The sequence below is a fragment of the Aquila chrysaetos genome, chromosome 8 (genome assembly GCF_900496995.4).
Source record: "Aquila chrysaetos chrysaetos chromosome 8, bAquChr1.4, whole genome shotgun sequence".
In the NCBI taxonomy this organism is placed as follows: Eukaryota; Metazoa; Chordata; class Aves; order Accipitriformes; family Accipitridae; genus Aquila; species Aquila chrysaetos.
The window spans coordinates 29,615,646-29,639,654 of NC_044011.1; the positions used below are offsets into that span (position 1 = coordinate 29,615,646).

The window sequence follows — 24,009 nt, forward strand, 5'->3', positions numbered from 1 at the left end:
ATTCAGCAAATTTTGTAGCTTAACATACTTTTCTTTGTGTGTTTTTTTTTTTTTTCTGTAGGCTAAATTTGATTCCGAAATGCCTTGTGAAACTGTTAGCAAGATTCATTTGGTAGATCTTGCTGGAAGTGAGAGAGCAGATGCCACCGGTGCCACGGGGGTTAGATTAAAGGAAGGAGGAAATATTAACAAATCTCTAGTTACTCTGGGAAATGTAATTTCTGCCTTAGGTATGTCTCTGATTTTTGTGCTTGTCTGTTTTGGATTTTTTTTAGTCATTGAATACCTTCCTGTTTGTTTACTTACACTTCTGTTCATTTTTACTTACACAAATTGTGGCCTAATGCATACCTTTTTTGAAAATGAATGAAAATATATAATTGCTTTTTTTTTTCCTACCTCCACATCACAGCTGATTTATCTCAGGATGCAACAAATCCTCTTTCAAAGAAGAAACAAGTATTTGTGCCTTACAGGGACTCTGTGTTGACTTGGCTGTTAAAAGATAGCCTAGGAGGAAACTCTAAAACTATAATGATTGCCAGTAAGTGTCTTTAAATTACTTTTTTGCATCCTGAACAGTTTATGCTTAATACGAGTGGCTGTAAATATTTAGATTCCAGATGCTTTGTTAAGGGAGAACATTGTTTACACATATTAATGATCTCTTTCTTTCTGAGTTTTCTAGTAACACTTTGCCTTTGCCTACACTCTGCAGAACATCTCTTCCAGCAATAGAACTATATAGGGTCTCATTGTGTATATGGGGACAGTCTAGTTGTTTAGTAATGTCATAAACAATAGCAGATATGCCTCCCAAATTTGAGAGCTTCATTTTCATCTGCAGATTATCTATTTGGGTGTATATATCACTGGCTGAGTACTTGGTCACAAATGTAACAAGGCATCCAGATTGTGTATGCACAGTCATTAGACATTTGTTCGCATAAGTAAGGATCATCCAAATGTATGCGTCTAATTGCTTGCATTTGCTCTGACATCTACCTCACTGCTGTGTTTCTTTGACACATGCACAGTGTAATGATTAGCTTATCTGACCAGTTAAACTTCAAGTAATAGTTCCTGTTTATTCTTGAGGTTCATCTGCATTCAGACAGCTCTGTTACTCATGATAAAGGCTCAAACCTGGACCTAGATAAAGTCTTGTACTTCTCTCCTCTTATGCCTCTCCTCCCCAGGTTGCAGACTTTGATCCCCAGTAAAAAAAAAAAAAAAAAAAAAATTCCAGCTTTGTGCATGTAGTCAATACTGATGGGTGAATCAGTTTGCTTTTCCAAAACTGTGGGGGTTTTTGTTGCATTAGTAACAGAAACAACCTGGTCTCTTCTGGCATTCAGGGCGTAAGACTGTAATTTTTATTTAACCTACTTTTTGAATGCACACAGCATTTTAACTTTTTGTCTAAATTAAATTCTTTATGATCAGTCATCTTGCAAACTTTTCTTACAGTTTCCTTTTTACCCATAGGAAGCTCTGTAAGAATCACTTGGTTTAAAAACCTACTGATGGCATATGTATTGCAGGTTTTTCAACAAACTGGAATGGGAATTCCATTCCCCAAAACCCCAAGTGAAGCCAGGAGGACGTTTAAGGGGAGGGGAGGATTTTGGATGTCAGAGATTGTAAGGTGTGAAGAGAAGAGCAGCTCTGAAATTTCTCTTACTCTTTCCTGCTCAAATGAAATGCAGTCTAACTGAGGCAGTCCCCTCTTGGGAATGGTGGGAGAGCAGAATCGAGGAAATAAAATGCATTGGATGAAATTCTGGTTCTTCGGTCGCTTTGTTACCATCTGATTCTCTGGATAGCAGTTCCTTTGTTGCATGATTTTTGGGATGTTTTTGGAATCCATGCCACTTTCTTTCCTCAGGTTGATCATAGTAGTACCAAAAGAGGATCTTGGACTAGACTCTGCTTTGTTTTTCTGGCTGTTTAAGTAACACAGGGCTGGCATCTTTCTTCCTGATGCTTTCTTTCAGTTACATGGTTGAGTAACTTGGTTGTTTTTTTGTTGTGTGGTTTGGTTTTGTGTGGTTTGGTGGTTGTTTTTTTTTTTTTTTTTTTTACAGCGGGTTTGGGAAGAGAAGTTTTAGATAGACAATGAGCTTTCAGTGCTTATACTAATGATTACAATGCCCAGCTCCTTTTTCAGCTACTTCCTCATCTATTAATAATGCTTCTGCTAGGCAGAGCCCTGATAGTTGATCTTTTCTCTGACAGTAACTCTGCTGGTAATGTAGTTGAATTGCCTAACAGAACCTGACAAGTTGTCTGGATACGTTTGGCCTGCCTTTTCTGTAACTAAACAAAAAAAAAGGCAGGAAGATAAACTGTAGGAAAGGCTCCTATAAAAATACATCCAATTCTGATTTTCGTATTTCTATAACATATCATAACATTCTTCCAGAAAGAGAATAATTGAGTAGTGGAGAGGAGACAGTAGATAAAGTAGTGAAGTGATAGCGTGAGCTAGGGGAAGTATAGTCTGTTGCCAAGTGCATCTACCCAGATTCAGGAAGTCTCTACCACAAAAAGAATATTTATTACTCTTGAGAGAATGAGGAAGGGCAAAATATTTTTGTTACTTGATTATTTTTTCAGGTGTTTTCATTGTCTGATTCTCTGGGTCTCTTGTTCAGTTGGATTATTAGGATTTCTGGTCCCTCATTTCTGCATGGTGTTCTCTTCTGTGTTTTTGCTCATCTGTTTCGATGCAGTAATTGTCTTTTTAATTGGGACCATCTTGTATATTGTTAGGAAAATTAAGGATAGCATTAGCACTTTCATTTAAACTCCATTGTTTTTCCTGGTTAAGTTGCCTGTAAAAATAATACTGGTTTCTTTTGATGCATCAGATAGATAACAGTTCTGCTTGCTGCCAGATGCCTGCAGCTCAGCAGAATGGCTAGGTTTGTAAATTATAGAAGCTCTTCTCTTGTTTTGGTTTTCATGTTTGCTTTTTGTTTGAATGATGTTTCATTTCCCTTCAAAACTTGGACTGAACCTACTGTGTTTTTACCTGAAATGACTTTTCCATTCAATGATTACATTGATACTTATAAAACACTCACTGTTTTTCCCACTGTTCTTGTTAAAAATTTGCAAGAAAGCCTGAAAAGTATTCATATAGGATGTTTATGCTTACCAGAGAAATGTAAAAGTTAAGTAGATTGACAGCAAGATTTCTTTACAATGCTTGGTTGTTGGACCTGATTATTCTAATATGCTATTCTAATACAGTGTTTACTTAAGCTGAGTTATAGTGACATGAAAGCAGTAGAGCTGGGTGAATAATTGGAACAAATGGTAGCCATACTGATTAATCATATATTTCTGTCTCTTCATCCACATTTAAGTTTATCTGACTTCTAAAATATAAACTAACTTTACTAAATTAAAGATATGGTGCTAGATAAACTGTTTTTGATTTCATCTCCTTAGCTATTTCACCTGCTGATGTCAATTATGGAGAAACTTTAAGTACACTTCGCTATGCAAATAGAGCCAAAAACATCATCAACAAGCCTACTATTAATGAGGATCCTAATGTCAAACTGATCCGTGAGCTGAGAGCTGAAATAGCCCGATTAAAAGCCCTGCTTGCTCAAGGGAATCAGGTTAGCTTTACTTGAAATTTATGTGTAATTTTCCTTGAGTTATAACATCTATTTCTAGAATGTAATGAGATAATTATCTTTCATTATATTGATTTGAGTAAACAAGCTCTATGAGGCTATGAATGAATATTATTTTCCTGATTGAATCAGTTTCCATATGGCCAGTAGATTATCTCTTTTAACATAAGGGGGGAAAAATTGTCATCCCAAAGCTTTTAGCTTTCTCTTAATATAATCAGAGCTTGATTGCAGTGTGCTGTGCAACAGGTAGTCACCACAGCGTAAGGAGACCGAGTAGTCACATATTTCCTGGGTCTAGCCTGATGGACTGAAGAGGTACTTTATCTAGTATCTTAAAAGAAGTAGAAGGTATAAAGTATTTAAAATGTGTAAATATAAAAATGTAGGAGTATTGGAGGGTTTGAACAATACATTTTATTTGTGTTTGGCCACGCAGTACATTAGAAAGCATGTAACATGCTAAATATGTAAAAGTATTTTCAGTGGTGATGTAAGAAAACGTGTTTTCTTCCCTTTTGCACGATTCTCTTTCTTATTCTTTTATCAGTATTAGCCACTATAAACATTTGCAGCATAAGCTCAGTTAGGCTTAATTTCCTCTCTGTTTCCAGGATGGTGAAACCAAGCTAACAATAAGGAATATGCAGTCAGCTAAGGCCAGTTGTCTCTTCTAAATAATGTCACTTGGGACTGCTAGATTTCATACTTGAGCCAATGTGATTTACGAGTATCTGAAATGATACTTCAGATTTATTTCTAGAACTATCTAATTTTATTTTAGATGGGCTATGCAATGTGAAATGTCAGTTCAGCATAGACTTTTTTAATAGAAGGCTAGTACTTCAGCTAGATTTCATGCTATAAAACATTTGCTGAAAAAGGGGACGGGACCACACTTGGAAGCAGTAATAGATATTGTAGATGATTGAAGCGGTGAGCTCTGCTTTGTTACAAACAATTAGAAAACTCTTTATGGGGTTGAATTACTCTATTATACTTGTGTTTCTCCCGTATTCTTTAGGAGGGGAAAATTAATTTATTTTCAAAATACGGTTTGATTTAGAGTTGGCAAAGTAGATGTAACTTGGACCACTTTCAAGATCTAATGCTTTGACCTAATTCCAAGCTGTAAAACAGTGGATACCACAAAATAAATCTGGTTCAGTCGTAGGATGCGATAGATGTCTGTGTGGGAGACAATAGAAAACTTGCTTCAGTTAATTGAAATTGTGATGGTTGGTAAAACAGCAGGTGGTGTTATGTATGCACAGTAGAATATAAATCTCTGTATAATTTCTTTTGTGGTTTTCCTTTATATTCCCAGAGTACTGTATTGCAAATGCTTCTGTAGATCACTGAAGATACTGGTTACCAAAATATAGTGCTGGATTCAGTGTAGCAGGTCACATAATAATGAGTATTGCTTGTGTGTGTGCGTGTTGTATAGTAGTTTTCCTTTTCTAAGGCCAGCTACCTTAATTATATTTATTAAAGATAAGCAATATACATATGTATTATAGCAAAATGGTTAACTATTGGTGCATAACAGATGTTCATGTTTAACAGAAATATAAAGATAGATGTATCGGGAATTACCAGTTATAAACTTGTGTGTGGTTTCAGTGTCTGCATGCATGTGACCATGTGTATACATAGTGAATGAAAATAGTACTCTCAAACCGATGATTTGTATTTGAAATATCTGCTTTGGCAAGATTTTGATTATTCTGCTTACAGTATTTCAAGGTAAAATGTTAGAGTTTGAAATACTTCATCCTAAATAATTTAAAAAGTTGAACAATTGCATTTCTTTCATTTGTTTCCACCAGAAATTGTTACTTTTTTTCTTCCCTTTTTTAACTTGATGTTTACTTTTTACAATTTTAGATTGCACTCTTGGATTCTCCAACAGCTTTAAGTATGGAAGAAAAGCTTCAGCAGAATGAAGCAAGGGTGAGTTATAATTTCATAAAACAGTTTTTAAACAAAAAAAAAGGAAAGGGGGGTGTGTCTGGATGCAAGAGTGTTGGTAATTTTCAGGATTTTTTTTTTTGATAACTAAATTTTCTCCCACCAAACAGCATTGTCTTGGTGCTTTTTTCAAAAAAACCCTACCTATGTGTGAACCTGTAATTTTGTTACTCTACTAATGTTAGATAACATTGTAACTAAGGACACAGTATATCTTTGATATTTATATAACAGTTTTATTTAATGAAAATTATTTGTTCCCAGGCCAGCTTGCCTTACTTAAAATAGTATGTTTGTAAATAGAATAGAGAGAGAAAAGCCACTAAATCAGAGTAGTCAGTAACCACAGTAACAAAGCATTCAGTGCATAGACAATAAAGTAAAATATTTATGGGGAAAATGTTCAACACTTATGTTTCCAAGTAATCAATAACTTGTGTTGTGGGGTAGGTTTTCAGAAAATTTCATTCTTTAAATCTGGTACATACAAATATGGTCAGTGCCTAATTAGCTGTCTTTTTTGGTGGGGTCTAAGATCTAGGTGTACTTCATAGTGTGCCTCACAGCAGGTTGTTTTAATAATGCAGCCCACTGTAGAGGCTGGGTAAAATTCCCAGACAGTTTAGATATACTCATAGGGTCCAAAATAATATAGTTATAATCGTACTCTCATTTCTCTAATTTACAATCTTTCATTCTTTATTCTGTCATTCTATGTTAATTCTCTTCTATATACTTGCATGTTTTTAAAGCTACTGCAGACTGTTTTAAAAAAAATAGTATTACCCAGACTTTGGAAGAGGAGAGAGGAAAGTATTTGGAATCATTCAGCTACATGGCAGCAAATATTTAGTTCTGAATATAGTCAAGAAGATGCCAATCAAATGTAGATATGATGCCTTTAAAAAATAAGGGGCTTCTTAGCTGGTTTAAATTGTAAGGTTGACGCTGGTGCTGCTTAGACCTTTACGATTAGAGAATGAATGCATTGCTTTGAGAATCCTGTTTTGACCCAAGTAATTTGTATAGTATCTGTCTGTGCTTTTCAGGATTCCCATTGGTAACACCAATTTTAAAGACATGTTTAAGTACTTTTCAGTGAAATGATACTTTAAAAATAAACATCGTGACAAAAACGGATGAAATGTGTGTATTAGTATGAACCATAGCTGCAAAGTAGACTCCAGGCTTCTCTATAAACCAAGTTTTTGGTAGGATTGCATACCTTGTAGTATATGCAGGAATCCTTACTGTGTTGTATTCAATAATTAAAGTAGGACCTGCATAAATGTAGTATGAGTCTTCAGTTTCAAATTATTTTTTTTCATATTCATACTAGGTTTTAAAAAGTTTTTAGCTGAATCAGAGATGAATGATAATATTGTTAGTACATGTAGTGTGCTTTTATTTTTGTGCACAAATGAAAAGCTTTTATCTAAGAGTAGCTGAGTAATATAAACTGCTGACTATATGCTAATTAGAGTATGTTATTCATGCTCTGACAGTAATCACTGCTTGTCCTGCTCAGAAGTGTTGGCCCCTCTGTGTGGGGAGTATATCGAGCATATTTTATTATCTTTTGTCAGCCTCATTAGAAGGTTATGTGATTACTATCCATGATAATTACAATAGACATAATTACTGAAAATTCTTAGTAGATATTGCAGTGGTTATAGCTGTTTTTTATAATTGAATGAGTGCAATAATTACTTTGTTTATACAGATCTAAAGACTTTATTGCCATATTTAAATTATCTGACAAATATATGGTGGCTTTCTTTAATGAGTTGATTTGTCCATATAGAAGAACAATTTTTAAATTGTTTCTGAGGAATAAAAATTGTTGTGGTATGGTGAATAGATTTACAATAGACCTTCTTCATGTTTTTCTTTAATCTTTTCAATTATTTTCTTGTTTTAACATTCCGATTAGGAGCACTAGGAATGATAATGATGCATTGAAAATGTCCTTACTTTTCTTTGTTGAAATCTTGAGATACAGGTAGAGATGAGAGAAGGTTCTTTAGTTCTCATTGATTAATTTGCAGCTGATCTTCAAAGACAACCAGGAAAGTAGGCTGCAGGGGGCAAATGTGGAGATGTTTGGAGGAACTGCATTGAAGACTTTTTTTTCTACGGTGGTTTTATATGTGAAGTAATAAAGGGACATAGCTGTGGGTTGGGTTTTTTTCCAGTTTTTCTGCAGATGAAGTGAATTCAAATAATAAAAGTTTGTGTATGTTTTTAAAAGTCTATGTATTTAATTCCTGCACAGAAATCTGGTGATTTAAAAAATGAAAGTGTGTGTGTGTGTATATTTTTATTTGATGTGATTATGATTCCAAGTCAGCCAGAGCTTTGAGGTGGGTCTACCTGAAGCACCCTCTATGCACTGCTTTCGAAAAAGTCTGAAAGGCTCTGAAATGAAAAGAGACTTTACTAATACAGAAGTTATGGAAGTTAACTTACGAGATGGACAACTGGATGAGTATGAAAGGCAGGGCAAAACCTAAGCTTCTATCAGTCTGGCCTCGGTGCTGGGGAAGGTTATGGAGCAGATCATCTTGAGTGCCATCACGTGGCATGTACAGGACAACCTGGTGATCAAGCCCAGTCAGCGTGGGTTTATGAAAGGCAGATCCTACTTGACTACCCTGATCTCCTTCTATGACAAGGTGACCCACTGGGTGAATGAGGGAAAGGCCATGGATATTGTTTACCTGGACTTTAGTAAAGCCTTTGATACTGTTTCCCACAGCATTCTCCTGGAGAAACTGGCTGCTCATGGCTTGGACGGGCATACTCTTTGCTGGATAAAAAAACTGGCTAGATGACTGGGCCCAAAGAGTTGTGAATGGAGTTAAATCCAGTTGGCAGCTGGTCATAAGTGGTGCTCCCCAGGGCTCAGTATTGGGTCCAGTTCTGTTTAATATCTTTATCAATGGTCTGGACGAGGGGATCGAGTGCACCTGCAGCAAGTTTGCAGACAACACCAAGTTGGGTGGGAGTGTTGATCTGCTTGAGGGTAGGAAGGCTCTACAGAGGGGTCTGGACAGGCCGAGGCCAATTTTATGAGGTTCAACAAGGCTAAGTGTTAGGTCCTGCACTTGGGTCACAGCAACCCCATGCAGCGCTACAGGCTTGGGGAAGAGTGGCTGGAAAGCTGCCTGGTGGAAGAGGACCTGGGGGTGTTAGTTGACAGCTGGCTGAATATGAGCTGACAGTGTGCCCAGGTGGCCAAGGCGGCCAACGGCATCCTGGCCTGTATCAGAAATAGTGTGGCCAGCAGGAGCAGGGAAGTGATTGTCCCCCCTGTACTCGGCACTGGTGAGGCCGCACCTCAGCTACTGTGTTCAGTTTTGGGCCCCTCACTGCAAGAAAGGCATTGAGGTGCTGGAGCATGTCCGGAGAAGGGCAACGAAGTTGGTGAAGAGTCTAGAGAACAAGACTTATGAGGCATGGCTGAGGGAACTGGGTTTTTTTAGTCTGGAGAAAAGGAGGCTGAGGGGAGGCATTATCATTCTCTACAACTACCTGAAGGAAGGTTGTAGCGAGGTGGGTGTCTATCTCTTTTCCCAGGTAACAAGTGATAGGACAAGAGGAAATGGCCTGAAGTTGCACCAGGGGAGGTTTAGATTGGATATGAGGAAAATTTTCTTCACCAAAAGGGTTATCAAGCACTGGAACAGGCTGCCCAGGGAAGTGGTTGAGTCACCATCCCTGGTGGTATTTAAAAGACATGTAGATGTGGTGCTTAGGGATGCGATTTGGTGGTGGACTTGTCAGTTTTAGGTTAGCAGTTGTACTTGATGATCTTAAAGGTCTTTTCCAACCTGAATTATTCTATGAATCTGTACCCAGTGCTCTCCCTGTCTGTAATGCATTTGCAAGTAGCTTCTCACTTCTGTGCTGATTTCAACCAAATGTGTGATTTCTAAGTTGCAGCAGACTTTGCTCTGATTTTCTCCTGAAGGCTGCCTGTCTGCTTCTTCCTCTGCATGCCATCCTCTGGAGGGTATTTTAGCCTGAACATGCCTAACTGCACTGTAGGAAAAGAGCTGTTGCCTTGTTAGAGCGAAGGGATCAATCTGTGGCAGTAGACTTTGTAGGACTGATGAAACACTTTATGGAATTATTCCATTTCTTTGAAAATGCCTGCCATTATTTGAAGGGGCTATCCCTATCCTTTGTTTCATTTTATACTATAAATAAAAATTTTGTGATTTTTCCATTCTGAGAGAGATATTGTAGGTATGGGCACTTATTGCGGGAGCAACAGTGCTCTTCTATATGTTTTAAGTATTGAACTTCACAAAGAATTGCACAAATAATTAGCACTTCTCTGAGGATGTATTATCAAGGACTTTAGAAGAGATGTGATTTTTTTCCAATATTTGTTTTCTTTCATAGGTACAAGAACTGACCAAAGAGTGGACAAACAAGTGGAATGAAACTCAAGATATTCTGAAAGTAAGGCAAATAGATTTATTTTTAATGTGGCATTTGACCTAGCCTTAGCGTTTTTCCTTGGAAAAAAAGAAGTTCCTGTTCTAAGTCACCTTCTTTGACTTTTTTTACTAACACAAAACTTTCTCAGTCTTGTTTTGGCTTATTCCAAATAATTAGTTTTTAAGGGCTTTTAAGAGTAAATATTCAGGCAGAGTGGTGTTTTTGAATAAGATTTGAAATAATATTAATAAAAATTAGCACAACTCTTTCTTTTCTTCACCATAGTGACCTCACAGTGTGAACCAGCTTATCTCTAACAAATCTTTAAATTACTGAATGTTTTTATTAAGTTGCAAACAAAGAAAACCTGGGGCAGGGGCAAGCGGATCCCTCATCCCCTTGGTATTTGTGTTGTATCAACAAGACTTGTGAATAATCACCTTTTATGTTACATTGGGTATCTCAGTGAATGCGGTGCGTAGTGGATACAGATTTTTGCATTGGCCTTCAGATTCACGTTTTGGTCAGAAATGGCTTGTAAACTTGAAAAACAGCTTTGAATGGAATTTCTGCAGTTGAATGTCCTCCAGTAAGTCTGCATCAAACCAAACAGATGCATCTGACCTAAGTGTGCGCTGGAGTCCCAAGCACAGGGATTTCTGCAGCTGATTCACATAAACTGGCCTGTGTTGCACTCTTTATGTGACTCCAGACTACTTCTGGAGCAGTTAAATCCACACAGTGCTCTCTTGCTTTTCGTAGATTTAGTACCGATCCAAGAGGGCAACTTTGTGATTTCCATACTTTTTTTTTGCATCATAGATATTAAGACTTTTGTGTTCTCTGCATGTATCTTTGCTTTCCTGCTGTCCAGTTGTACTGGTAAGATTTTATATTGACGTTTGGCTCATGATTAAGGTAATGGTCTGAGGTGATATTTTAATGGGCCACTTTATGATTGCATACATGCATACAAGCACATGTGTGCATGTGCGCGTGCACACACACACACAGAGGAATAATTCCCACAGTTTCTTTTCCATAATGTAGACTAACATTTTTTTGCCAAATGTTTTAACTATTTTGTTAAATAAAAATTTTGAAAAGAAAGCTTAAGCTTTTGTGACTTGTGGTATATGCTGAACATAAACTTATTTGGAGTGCAATTCAAGCAAGCATTTAGAAGTAATTTTTTAATTCTCCTTATCACCAATCTGAAACTTGATTTTTGTAGTTGATTTGTTTTTCTGTGTATCACTTTTTGATTCCTTTAATTTTTTTTTTTTTTTTTGAGTTCATCACAGTGTCTTTTATCTGACTTACAAATAAGTTGAAAGGCTCAATGCTTAAAAATAAAAATAAAACACAAATAGTATAGAGAACAGAGCAGGGTTGGTAACTGCATAGCAGATGGCATGACAGAATGGACTGTTTAATGTCTGTCTAGATACTGAACTGGGAATTAGCATTTGTATATTCCTCAGAGATGTTTTGGGTCCACTTTTACATTATTTTTGTGTTATTTTGAAGCATCTATACATACATAGAACTTTAATAATCCTCTCTTTACTCATGTCTGGATTGGGGAGTTCATCATCACGTGGAGAATTTGTCAATTTTGGCCAATTGTGAAAGTGAACATGATGTAGCATAGAGGCAGTTTTTAAAGCTTTATGTTGGAAATGCACTGATTTTTGCACAGAAATTACAGAATTGTAGGAGGCGTTAACTGAACAATTCATATAAACAAGGGAAAGCTGCGTTTGTTAAATAGCTGAACATAAAGGACTTAAACACAGAAGATGTAATTCTACTTTTCTGGTACTGAGCTTTTGTTATCGTGCAGCTTCTGTACTTTGCACTTTTATATGCTGATATTTGAATATATGAACATGGCTTATATTTCACTTTTGGGTTAAAGGCATTTGATAAAACTTTCTTGGCCCTGAAAAACTGAAAATCTGCAAAAGATTTCTTGGTTGTACTGTTTTGTTTTACACCGTTTTACTGAAGCTATCCATATTTTTATTCACTTTTTGTTTAACGATTCCTGAAATCACTGCCAGCATATGAGTTGAAAAGGGCTTTTTGGAAGCGCACCAGGGTGAGTCATGAAAGCAGATTTTAAACTATAGAGAGCAGTGGTTTTTCTTGTAATAGACTCCCTATAAGTTCACTGGCTTTTTTGTTTTATTATTGATGTACCCCCTCTTGCACACAGAGACAGTACACATTGTTAATTTGTAAAACTAGAATGTCTCCGCACCCCTTGAGAAATGAGGCTGTCTTTGTATGTCCACCTCAGTACAGTCACAACTGCAACTTTATCCATGCCATAATTCAGTAACTTTCAGGACATTCTTCATTAAGGTACTTAGAACTTCATGTTTGTATTTATGTTTAAAACCTGCTTCCTCTTGCCTCCCTCTGGGCTTGCAGTACTGAGATGGTTGCTGTCTTTAAGTTCCTGCCCTGCAGCAGGCTTGGAGAATTAAAAACCTTTTGCTTTTCAGTCCCCAACACCTTTTGCTCCAAATCTTTTAGGCAGTTGATTTTGAAAATTCATGTAAACAGCTACCTATTACCTATTCATACGTGGCTGTCAGATGCAAGGGCACTTGCTAGTAGCTGAATGGGATTTCCTACTCTATTATATGTCGTTATGCTTTTTCATACTAAGTTCTAAATATCAGAGTTCACGTGGTTTTGAATTGTTCTCAGAGGCTGATGGGAAAATCTGTTAATGTTTAAATCCAAAATAATTGAAAGGATTTTGTATAAGCCTTTTAAAATACAAGACAACAGATTAATAGGGCATGCTGGTGTCTTCTACTAGATTAACAGATACTGTTGGAAAAAGTTACCTAGCTTTTACTGAATACAGTGCTTTCGTCGGGCCTGACAAAGAAGTGATGCATACTGTTTTGCAGGGAAGATAGTCCTCAAAATTGTTCACCCTTGCCAGTTATTTTGAACCTTGTTCTTAAATTAGATGAGCAAGGTCTAAATTGCTACCTTGAAAATAATTCATAGAGAATGGAAAATACTATCCAGCTAGAAAATACTGACAAAGAGAGAATACTGTGTGAAGGCAAGTTTTTGATATGAAGTATTTGGCAGCTTAAAATTCAATTGTTTCAGTTGGCACAGTGCCATATGTGCAGCTGACAGGTACATCCCAGTATTCTTCCTTATTTCTGCTTGTAGCTTTCATGCCTTTTGACGTTTGTCTCTATGTAGTTCACCTGAAGGTAAGGTTTTCCATCACAGTGTACGTCTTTAGACTGAGTATGTTGAACTACCCTATCTATAAATGTCAATTCTGGATTTGGTGCAGAGTCTCTATGGCTGAATGCCATTATCAGCTGTGAACATCTTGTATAATCCTTCATATATGCTGTTGTCAGATTGGACATATCTTGGAATGGTGATAGTAGTATTGATAGCATGCTCGCTCTCTTTCATGCATTTGGAAGAAGCCCTTTTGCAGGGCGACTGTCTGGGTTCCTCTGGAGTCTGAATTACTGTCAGCTCACACCTAAAGCCCAAATCCTTCCATTTTCCTTATGCAAAGATCAGGACACTGCAGACCTTGGGGTTTTAAATTTGTGCTGACTCCATATGAAGTATTCTTTATTGTGTAGCATGGCAGCTTCTTGGCGTTGTTAATCTGTCTGAAGTGACAAGCATTGTTTCCACTGGTGATGTTTGTTTTCATCCTTGACCTCCTCACTATAATACAGCATGACACTAACCTTATTAACCTAGTATTACAATCTGTCCCCTGTTCCTCTTTTTAATCAAAGGGAGGATATTTTAATGCTTAATAAACTTAATATGTGGAATTATGCTTCAGCATTGGCCAAAAAACTGCATTGAAAACCAAGGTGATAGTGTTGAAGCCCACAGGCTTTGGGTTATTTCCTAAAATGTCACCAGCAGTCAAAAGAATTGCACTTTACAGAACAGCACTGCTTTACATTGCTTCTCTATCTTCAGGTGTCTTGCAACCTCAGCATTTACTCAACTCTAGGTTTTTGCTTTCATCTCACTCTCATTGAATCTTTCTATGGATTTTTTTTTTCCCCCTTCTGTTAATGTTCTTCTGTACACATCCCCAAAAAGAAGAGGAGGCGGGAAGGAAAACTGTTTGCTCTTTTCCTTAGCTGAGTCCTTTTTGTATTGTTCTGTTAAGATCAATCCTGGAATCTGTAATTTCTTTGGGTGCTTTCTAAGATGTTAGGGTAACCTCTCCAACTTTCGATTTTTCTCTTTCTTTGAGGCTTTAATTGGTACAAAACTTCTTTTGATGTGGCTGCTATATTTGACTCTGTGTTGTCATTTTCCTAGAGATCTTTTTTCTTTTACTGGCATCTTATTTTTGTCATCTTTTGTGCATGTTCCAATTTCTTTCTCTAACCTTTGGCAGCTTTTATATTAATCTTTTTAAAATGTGTACTCCTTTTATATAATTCTCTGCTGTTTTTTCTTCCCAACTTGCTTTTAAATTTCTTTTCCCCTTTACTGTTTGTGTAGAAATTGGTTTGACTTCTAGCTTTTGCCTTTTTGATGTATGTCATTTGTACTTAGCATTAAGGTATTTAGAGGCGCCTTTTTTTTTTTCAGTTTTAAGTAGATTTAGAGTTACCTTTTATTTTGTTATCCTGTTTGATTCTAATAATGTCATTAGCTTTGTGTGGCAGAGCTCAACTGATGTCAAAGGATGCAGAGATATCTGTCTTCAGAGTCTGTTAAAGGACGGTGTCTTTTGTGTGTGTGTGTGTCTAATTCTCATGATCAATACTTTAACTAGTAGCTGCTTCAACTGGGTTTGTCCTGTTGGATTTAGTGACACATCCTCACTTTCATCAATAATACTAATTCTGCTGCAGCACTTTACCACATGTTGTGTAAATATGTTATTGAACACTGTTTATTTGATCTTTTGCGTTTTTGTGCCTGTTGGTTGAGTACTGGTTAGTAGTACATTTTTATGCCTTAACAGTGGTGGTTCCTACGTGGGGAAGAAAACTGTATGTCTATCTTCAAGCATTAACATCTATATTTTTTTTTTTTTTTATATCATGCCTGTTTTGGGGGGAGATGAAATACTCTTAACTTGTCGTGATGAATAAATACAGACTAATACCAAACAGTTATTTCGGTAGACTTCTAAACAGGGGAATTTTCTTTCTTTAGGAATCTTGGCTATACCCACTAAAGACACTAGGAGACCAAAACTCAAAGTAATTAGGTGCTGATTAGGGTGTCAGAAACTAATACATTTTGATTTCAATCATTTCCTTTCCGTGCTGGCTTGTATACTGTGAACTCTGTCAAGAGCAGTTTGTTGTGTTCTATATAAATGCTGCATTATTCTACATTTATTTGCATTTCCAGATAATTTTTAAACCACAGTTGCTGAATGGTATTTAAACACCATTATCTCAGTTCTGTCTGTAAGGCCTAGCATACATCACTATTTTCCTGTTCTGTGCCTTTTTGTTACTTTTTGTTAACCTTGACTGGCTTGTCTCCTTTTCCTCTTCTTACTTGTTTTGTGTTCTACCCCAGTACCTTGCCCTTCAATGAGCGTTTTTCTTCATTCTCTCACGTCTTTGTTTTAATAACCTCAGTCCTCAGGTGAAAAGTGCTCTCAATTAACACCTGCTACTTTCACATAAAATTCTTGTGTCTACTAAATCCACTTTTTGATGGCTGTAGGGTAGAGAAATTGTGCAAGCTCTTGGGGTCCTGAAGAACAAACTGTAGAACTTTAAAAAAGTACTTATTGCAATACTGCTAATGATGATAGTCCATTAACCGTGGCATGCACTTATTGTTCAAAAAGCAGTACTTGTGACGCTTCCCCATTCCATGCCTTTAGTAACCAACAGGATTTTGTGGGTTTTGTGCCTATTCCATACTAAGATTACTAGAACATTAGGAACCTAATGCATAATGTAGTTGTCTTAGGTCACTGATGATAGCTTTTTTTTTTTTTTTTAAATTTAGAAATATATAAATGATATAAAAATATCTCATGAACAAAAAATACATCTTGATATTTGTAATTATTTGTATTAACCTAATCATTTTACCATTGGGTAAATTGGGTATTGGAAAATTGCATATTAAGTAGTTTTTACAAAAGACACCAACGTAGGCTTTAATCCTGCCCTTAAAAAGTACCTGTGACTCTTTAAGACTTCTGGACACGTGCCTTTGGAACACAGGTCCTAAAAAGGTTGTATTTACAGGTCAAATGAAAAAAAGGGTGTTACAGGAACGGTGTGCATTTATATGCAAAATGATGTATACATGATACTGTATTTAAACTGTTCATTTTCAGCTTTGACATATGTGTTTATTTGTATGTTTGGCAGGAATAACACTTGTTTCTAAGATTTTTTTCACATTTCAGTAAGTGAATCATTTTTGTAAAATTGTTACTAGTTAGACATGTTGGTGTTGCATTTTGGTTAGAATGTTGTTGGCTGTGTTTGAAGCATAACTGTACTTTTAATGGGTGACTTAAATCTGTACTTTCATTTGAAAAAATTTTATTTCTTATTTTATAACTGCTATTTGTCACCTGTATTAGATAACACTCATTGCGTGCTTCCAGTTTTTGTTTCCTTTCTACAAGCTGTCTTCTGCTTGAATTTTTAAGAAAGGTTTAAAAATCACTGCAAAATTAAAATAGGATTGCATATCTATGGAGCTGGCAGAAAGAATTTGTCAGATGTTACTGCTGAATTTGTTTTCTTTTAGAAAAGTTGATAGAATAAATAGAGTAGCAACTCTGTTCCTAGGGATGTTTGCTTTCTCAACAATTGTTTGCCCTCCAACAATTATGTAATATATGTACATTTATCAAACTGAATTTGTATGGAAAGGAAAAATGCACATTTGCATTAAATAGTCTCTTATTAACAAATTGTGCTTAATAGGATTCCCTTCACCTGGCTTGTGAAGGTTGTGCAGAAGACAAGTTACTAAGAAAGTTTTAAAAGGGCTGATGTTAATTGTTCTTGCTTACCTCTGTCAGAAATCACACAACGAATGATAATAGATTCTCTTTCTCTAGAAGCCTGTTTAAATGTGGTTTTGGTTTCTTGCACTAGATGTCAGTGCAGATACAAAAATCAGGTTCCTCTGTATGCTCAATTCAGATTTAATTCAGATATTTTTAAGGCAACATGATTTGCAGTATCTTGACTTTCATTGCTGTTCGGATCTACTAAAATAAATTTATGAGAATGCCAAAATGCTGGTTTAGGAGCAAGTCCCGAAGAACCTAAGTAACTGTTTTGACAGAAATGCTTCTGAACAACAATTCACAGGTGGGATGCACTGTAAAGTGATTATGTACATCCAAAATTATTGCAATTATTTGTCAGTACATTTTTCAACTCTCTTTTTCATATGACTATATCTAGAATGTTTGACAAATTACTTTAGCCAGAGCCTTTAAAATGTATTTATTTTCTTGATTTTGTTGTAGCTCTGGTATTTTAGGGATATAGAAGAACAGTTTCTGGGAGAGGTAGTATCTTTTATTTGACCAGGGTAATATAGTTCAGAAAGCAAACAGGCTTTTTGACCTACAGATCTTTCACTAGGCCACTTCTGCTATTTGCTTTCTGTTTTAATGGATCTTGCAGTTGAAAAGCCAGTGGCAATGATATGCAGCTTCTATTTATAACTGTTTCTTTTAACATTTTTCTCTTCATTAATCACTTCTGTAGATTTATAATTGAATTTCAGTACATTAAAATTTAATAAGTTTATTGGGCTTTTTCCATCTTTTTTTTTTTTTTTTGAGGAAGTTGTCTGACAACAAGGGAGTGTTCACTGTTCTCAATCCTTGTACAGTATTTACCCGAAACTCCTGCCTCCTGAGCAATGACAAGTAATATCTAGTTTAGCTCTCATTTTATTAGGGTTTCTTTTCTGATACCTGGCCTTGTGTATTATTTATTTATTTCCCAAGTGTAGCAGTTACTGGCAGTGGTTGTAGTCCATAAAATCATCTATTCTGGTTGGAAGATTTAAAGTTGGGACAAATTGTCATTACGAAATGTCACATAGCTTCCCTTCCCCAAAGCCTCTACAGGTGGACTTTTTGTTCTTTGGGGGTTGCTTCAGTATCAGGGACATGAAAACAGAACACTATCTCCCCCCCCCCCCCCCCCCCCCCTTTTTTTTTTTTTTTTTGTCATTAAGATAAAATTAATGTATTTTCATCCCAGGATCTTTATGCTATTGGCCAGCACACAGATTTCTGCTTTGGAATTTCAGTTTGGACAGAGATTATAGAAACATGATTTTTTTTTACCTTAAATAGCCGTTATTTTTTATACTATATTACTGAACAGATGCCATTATTAAATGATGATTATTGCTTTACCTGATCATCCCCCTTGTTTCAGTCTGGTAAGTATGCCTAGGTCAATGCAAACTGAGAAGACAGGCAATACAGTAGAGAGAATTTTCTATAAAAGCAAACAAACAGAAACTTTTTAAGGGGTTATATGGTTGTCCTGAGATATACATTGCTTTTTCTTCAGGAGAGCAGCTCTCATTGCTCTTCACTCACCAATGATTTTTTTTTCAGTGCTTTGTCCACTCTCAGCATTGGCTTGCTGTTGTCAGAGGAAGAAAAAATACTAAATTGGGAACTGGTGCTACTGATCTACTGTAGCTCTTTTCCTAATAGAAACGCTACTGAAAGGGTCTCAGCCACCTGGGGAATGCTGAGTGCAGCAGTCAAAAGTAGATTTCAAAAGAAATAGTTGTCTGATTTCAAGTCTGTCTGCCACCTGTGTTCATCTTATTAAGAAACCTCCTTTTTCTCTTGCAGCCTTTTTAGCTGCTTGCGATGCCTCTGCGGAGGACTGACCACTTTTAACTTTCAGTTTCCACTAGAAAGTTGCGATCAAGAGATGCCTAATGATACTGATTGTTTTTTATTTCAGTTTTAAACTGTTTTTCCCACTTGAAACCACCTGGACCATCAGAGAAGCACGGTCAGGCGCGGCCGTTTCTGAGCTCACCAACCATGGATTAAGGCAGGGGTGAATAGTTTGGTTGACCCAGGCTGTTCATTCCAGAAGAGGCCCTCTGGCTTCTAGGAATAACCATACTCCCAAGTATTTCGCTGCTGTCCTCCTTACAACTGGGGCCCTGCATTTGTAGATTATCCAGGCCATGCTTAGCTTTAATCCATCCCTAGGGCTTGTAGGCGGTTTTCAAATGAGAGGGAGTCAGAGTGAGTTGCTTTTGAAATCCTTTCTACAGCTCAGATGCCACTTGTTCAACAATTCCTCCTAGGCATTTGATCTGCTTTTCTATTAATTTTCTTGTGGCAGGAAGGGGAGCTAAATTGAAAGCAGTGGAATCTCCTGATTTAGCCTCTAGAATAAAGAAGAAGAAGAAATATACCCTGAAAGCTATTTCTTCTAAAGGATCAGTAGAGAAGTAGTGAGGAGAAAAGACAGCATGTAAATTTCTCACTTGTTATGGGAGGGTAAAGAAGCATTCTAACATCAACATTTTAGGTGAAAAACGTAAATTTATCTTGAGTCCCTCACAAAGGAACTGTTTTTAATGGCAACCTGTATTGGATATGAAATACTAGAACCATTTTATTCTGCTGGTGTTTTTAACAGTATATTTAGGAGTTGATTACTGCATGATTCTGATAGCTTTGGGTACACAGTACTGTTGTGCACCTGATTTAATGTGTTAACTGGTAACTGAGCATAGCCTTGATTCATACAGCCATACTGTGGTAGAAGTGCTGCTGGAGTAGTGTGATTGCTCTTTGTTCTTCCCAACTACAGAAGTGGTATTTTTAATGAAATTCACTAAGACATGTGTTAAACACAGATGGCAGCACAAATCTGCTGCTGTTGCAATCAGGCTGTATTCCTGAACAAAGGAAAGGGCAGGTCCAGTTTCTGACTGCTCTGTGTTTCTTCAGGTTCATTCACTCTACACCTCAGTAGCTGGGCTGTGAGGGACGAGAACGTGCTGGCAACCAAGCCTATGCATCTTCCTCTGCAAAAGATTTTGCTGTTGTGTTGCTAGTCCTGAAGGCTGTTTTTTCTCCTTGGTAGTTGTTGCTTACTAGTATGCATAGTCCTACTCTTTTCTTCAGTTTCTTTCAATAGCAAGGGTTGCATGTAGGCCCCAAGGAAGGGACTAATAGATTGAAAGTAATCTATTACTTTAGATTTATCTCTACGGAAGTGGAAATGAATTTCTAGATAAATAATAAACAGAACTCTCTAAGTGAGACACTTCTCAACACTCCCATCCCCCAAGAAACACACAAAAAATGATATAGCTTTTAAAATGAATAAATCTATTAGCTATGAGACTAGGGTTTTTTTCCTATAAAATTCCATGACTCATTCATCATCCAGCTTTAGCAACAAATGAGGTAGGAGTCCTGTAGGTAATAGTCTAGTTCACTGCATTCTCTTGATTCATTCCCAGAGTACAGTCTATGGAATGAATTATTCACATGTCCTGTAGAAAATATATGATCATGTAATTAAAGACTGTATTGTAATGCATATGGGAGAAGAGGATGAATTAAGATAGCATATTTCTTTCTCTTCCAGCCAGGCCCTTTCACCCTTTTAGATACCAGCGTGAAGAATACTGAAGGCAGAGTTGCTGTCTCTTAACTGGAAGGTATAGTACCTCCTGCTAGGAAGGATCACTAAGGGCAAGAAAAGTTTTGTTCTCTGCCCTGAATGTCAGTGTTGCAATACATAGACTTATATTTCCTTTGAGACTAATGTGTGCTCAGTGTGGTCACACATAGCAAGCTGTGAAGAGGTGAAGCCTGCTCCACTGGAGACGTAGCAAAATGCTCTGTGCTCCTCATTTTTTTTTAAATAGAAGAATAGTTTTCCCTTAAACCCAAGCTAGTGGGTGCAGAAACTAGCCTGCAGCAGATGTTCTAGCATGGAAAATAGCAGCTTTGATGGTTTAAGTTTTATAAGCCACTGGAAAATAGGATTTTACAGACTAGTGTCCAGGAAGCATGAGCAGCCAAACAGGCATCTCTACTTACAATTAGCCAAATCCTGCCGTTCTATTCAGGGAATTTTTCTCACATGTCAGTAGTAGTTTTGTCTGTACGAGGTCTAAAGTGTCAAGAAGCAGGCATTTCAACTTGTTAAGTTTGTCCTTGTAACTCCAGGAATGAAGGCCAAATTTCCTGAAAAATTACTTGGAATCTGCCAAGGCTTCTGATGGAAATACTCGCAGCACGTTAAGTATAGTGGTGCTTTGGGGTGCCACTACAATAATAGGGTTTCTGTGTATTAATAGACAGCTGCATGTCGGGAGTGAGCACGTGGCTATCAGTTCTCAGGGGGAAAGAGAAACAATGAAAAATGGAAAAGGTAAGCTGACCTTATGAGACTAAGAACTGCTCCTGTAATTCACTTATTCTTTAAAGGAATAGCATCATTAATTTTCCATCATTCTAGCTTCGGTATCTTAGCAGTTGCTCATTTAAGCAGTTCTGCATCCTGTGTCTGCCTTTTTAATTGACATTCATTTCAGAGAGCTATTGATGCCTGTGTGGGCTGCTGCTGGAGCACCTGCACTTTCACAGTAAGCCATTCACAACAAAACTACAGTTTTCTGATCTAGGTTGTTGCAGACTCTTTAATGACTTTTCTTGATTGATGAGGGTGGTGTGGTCTAATGCTCTAGGAGACAGGGAAAAATCTGATTAGGAAGTTTCTTCTCAGTTGTGGTTTTCTTTCTGGCTTTGGATAGTAGAAGTTTCTTACTCTCAGAAGACTAAAGTGTCTTAGTTGTACTAAACATTTTGTTTTAATTGTACTGAAACTGACTCTGGCAGCCAGCAGGATGGTGTTATTTCTTTGTCTCATTGACTAGAAGGAGAAGACATAGTAGGGATTTGTGCCTTATCTAACATATGTATGCATGAGGGAATCGATATCCCCTTTCATAATTGATGATTATATAAATAATTACTTTATTGCTTATAAAGGAAGAACATATTTTTAATTTTCAAAAGCATTTTATTGGAGTCCTAGGATAGTACAAAACGTAGCTTTGGTATGTTCACAGATTATACAGTGTAGACCTCCTCACTGATGGTGTGTTCCATATTTCCTCCTCTCTTCCCCTTGCTTCCCAAATAGCAGCTACTACTTTTGTGGCTGGTCGTTCAAAATTTATTTTGTTATTCCAGAAACCGTACCTTTGTCAAGCTGAACATAGTCAAACATAGGACAGAAAGAAATTTGATGTTGTATATGCAGCTTTATAGAATACAAAAAAAGCTTGTTTAACAGACACCCTCTAAGAAGAGGAGCAGCTTCACTGATACAATAGGGAACAAAACAGCGTTTCCCAGTTAATGTGTAGGCTGTCGCTTTAAAGGGAATCACAAATATTTCCAAGTTGTTTTCTTGTAACAGATTTTTTTTTTTTTACCCTCGAATTGTCTTGTCAATCACAATTAGACACAATCGAATTTCTTTCAGCTGCTGCTCAGTGTTTTGTCTTGGCTGATCTCTTTGCGATAAGTATTTTGTAAGGGAGCCAGCCCGCAGAGCAAGAACTGTGTCCATGTAACCAGTTCCCATCCAAAACATGACAAGCTAAATACTCAGCTCTGCTTCTCCCTTCATCTTTTAAGGAATTATTACTACTAAGCCCAAACCAAATTTCACAATCTTTTGAAATCTTTTTTTCTCCTCTTCTACCTCTTCTTCCTGTCATCCATACAGGAAATACTTTCTCATGCTTTGCAGTGGAAGTTCCTTGTTCCTTTCTTAGTTCTTTGTGTAACAGTATGCTTTGAGAAATTTTTTTACTTTCTAAACCACTGTATCAATAACTTTCCTAATGCTGGCATTTCTAATGTTTGCTGGCATACATTTCCAATATTTCCTAATAGTGGCAGGATGACTATGTGTATGCTAGTTGTCTGGAAAACTGTTGATGAAATGTCTGCCTGTCTTCCAGGAGGCAATGCAGCATTCAGAAGTAAGGAGTGGGTCTGTTCCATCTCTTCAGTGTGTAGTCTGGATAGTTTAACCCATGCAAAAAGCTCTGTGAACATATCTGTGTTGTTTCTAAATAATTTTTCTGACACTGTTGTAGGTTTTTCCAGTTGATCCATAGCAAGATGGCTTTATTATGCAGAATATTTTTTTCTGGTACACTTATATATTTTCCCCTCTGAGTATGAGGGTGTTATTGAGACATACAGTATAGAGAATACTAAGCCCTAACAATCTAATGTAACTTAATATCCTTCTCTTTCCACTCCAGTCTTCCCAGAAGGAAATCAAAAATCTTGTCAGCAGTGATTGACTCATCCAACAGAGTCTTGTTAAAGAGAGAGCAGGTTCATTTTTATTTGCTGGAGGGTAATGTGCTAGTGTTTCAGGTTATCCCTATTTTAGGTACTGAAACAATAGTTAGTGCTTGAAGGTATTTTAGGGGCCTAATTCCCATTTGTTTTCAGCTGGATTTGGCTGTAAGAATACCTTAAAAACACAGGCCTTAGACAGAATGCTATGGGGTAGTTAATTTTTTCTTTTCCCCAGCACAACATCCTTCTGTGTGAAAGAAGTCTCATTGTTTTGCAGGAACTTTTTCAGCAAAAGATTTGCGATTTTGGGGAGCTTCTGACATAGTAGTAGTTCATCCATGAATATCAGCGTTTCTACATCTGGACTTTTTACCCTTAGGTAAATCCAAAAGACGTAATTAAGACCAATTAATCCACAATGGGCCAGTTAAGGACTTACTCATCTTCAAACTGTCAACTCTATAGAGCTTTTTGTTAAATATTTACATTTAATTTCTTTAAAAGTCTGATTTGCAGCATCTAGACAAACTGTTGCTGAAGGATTTGTTCTGA

General features: G+C 36.9%; 1 protein-coding gene across 14 annotated transcripts in view; it reads left to right on the top strand.

Moving 5' to 3' along the window:
* The window catches only part of KIF16B (kinesin family member 16B), a 153,043-nt gene that overhangs the window by 29,943 nt on the left and 99,091 nt on the right, over positions 1-24,009 (top strand). For all 14 annotated transcript variants that reach the window (XR_003924584.2, XR_003924585.2, XR_003924587.1 and 11 more), the window contains exons 8-12: positions 62-230; positions 413-544; positions 3,460-3,635; positions 5,544-5,609; positions 10,038-10,097. Coding sequence is in view for 8 of the 14 variants with exons in the window: in XM_030022323.2 (XP_029878183.1) it covers positions 62-230; positions 413-544; positions 3,460-3,635; positions 5,544-5,609; positions 10,038-10,097 (603 nt within the window). In the remaining 6 variants the exon portion in view is untranslated. The remainder of the gene's footprint in view (positions 1-61; positions 231-412; positions 545-3,459; positions 3,636-5,543; positions 5,610-10,037; positions 10,098-24,009) is intronic.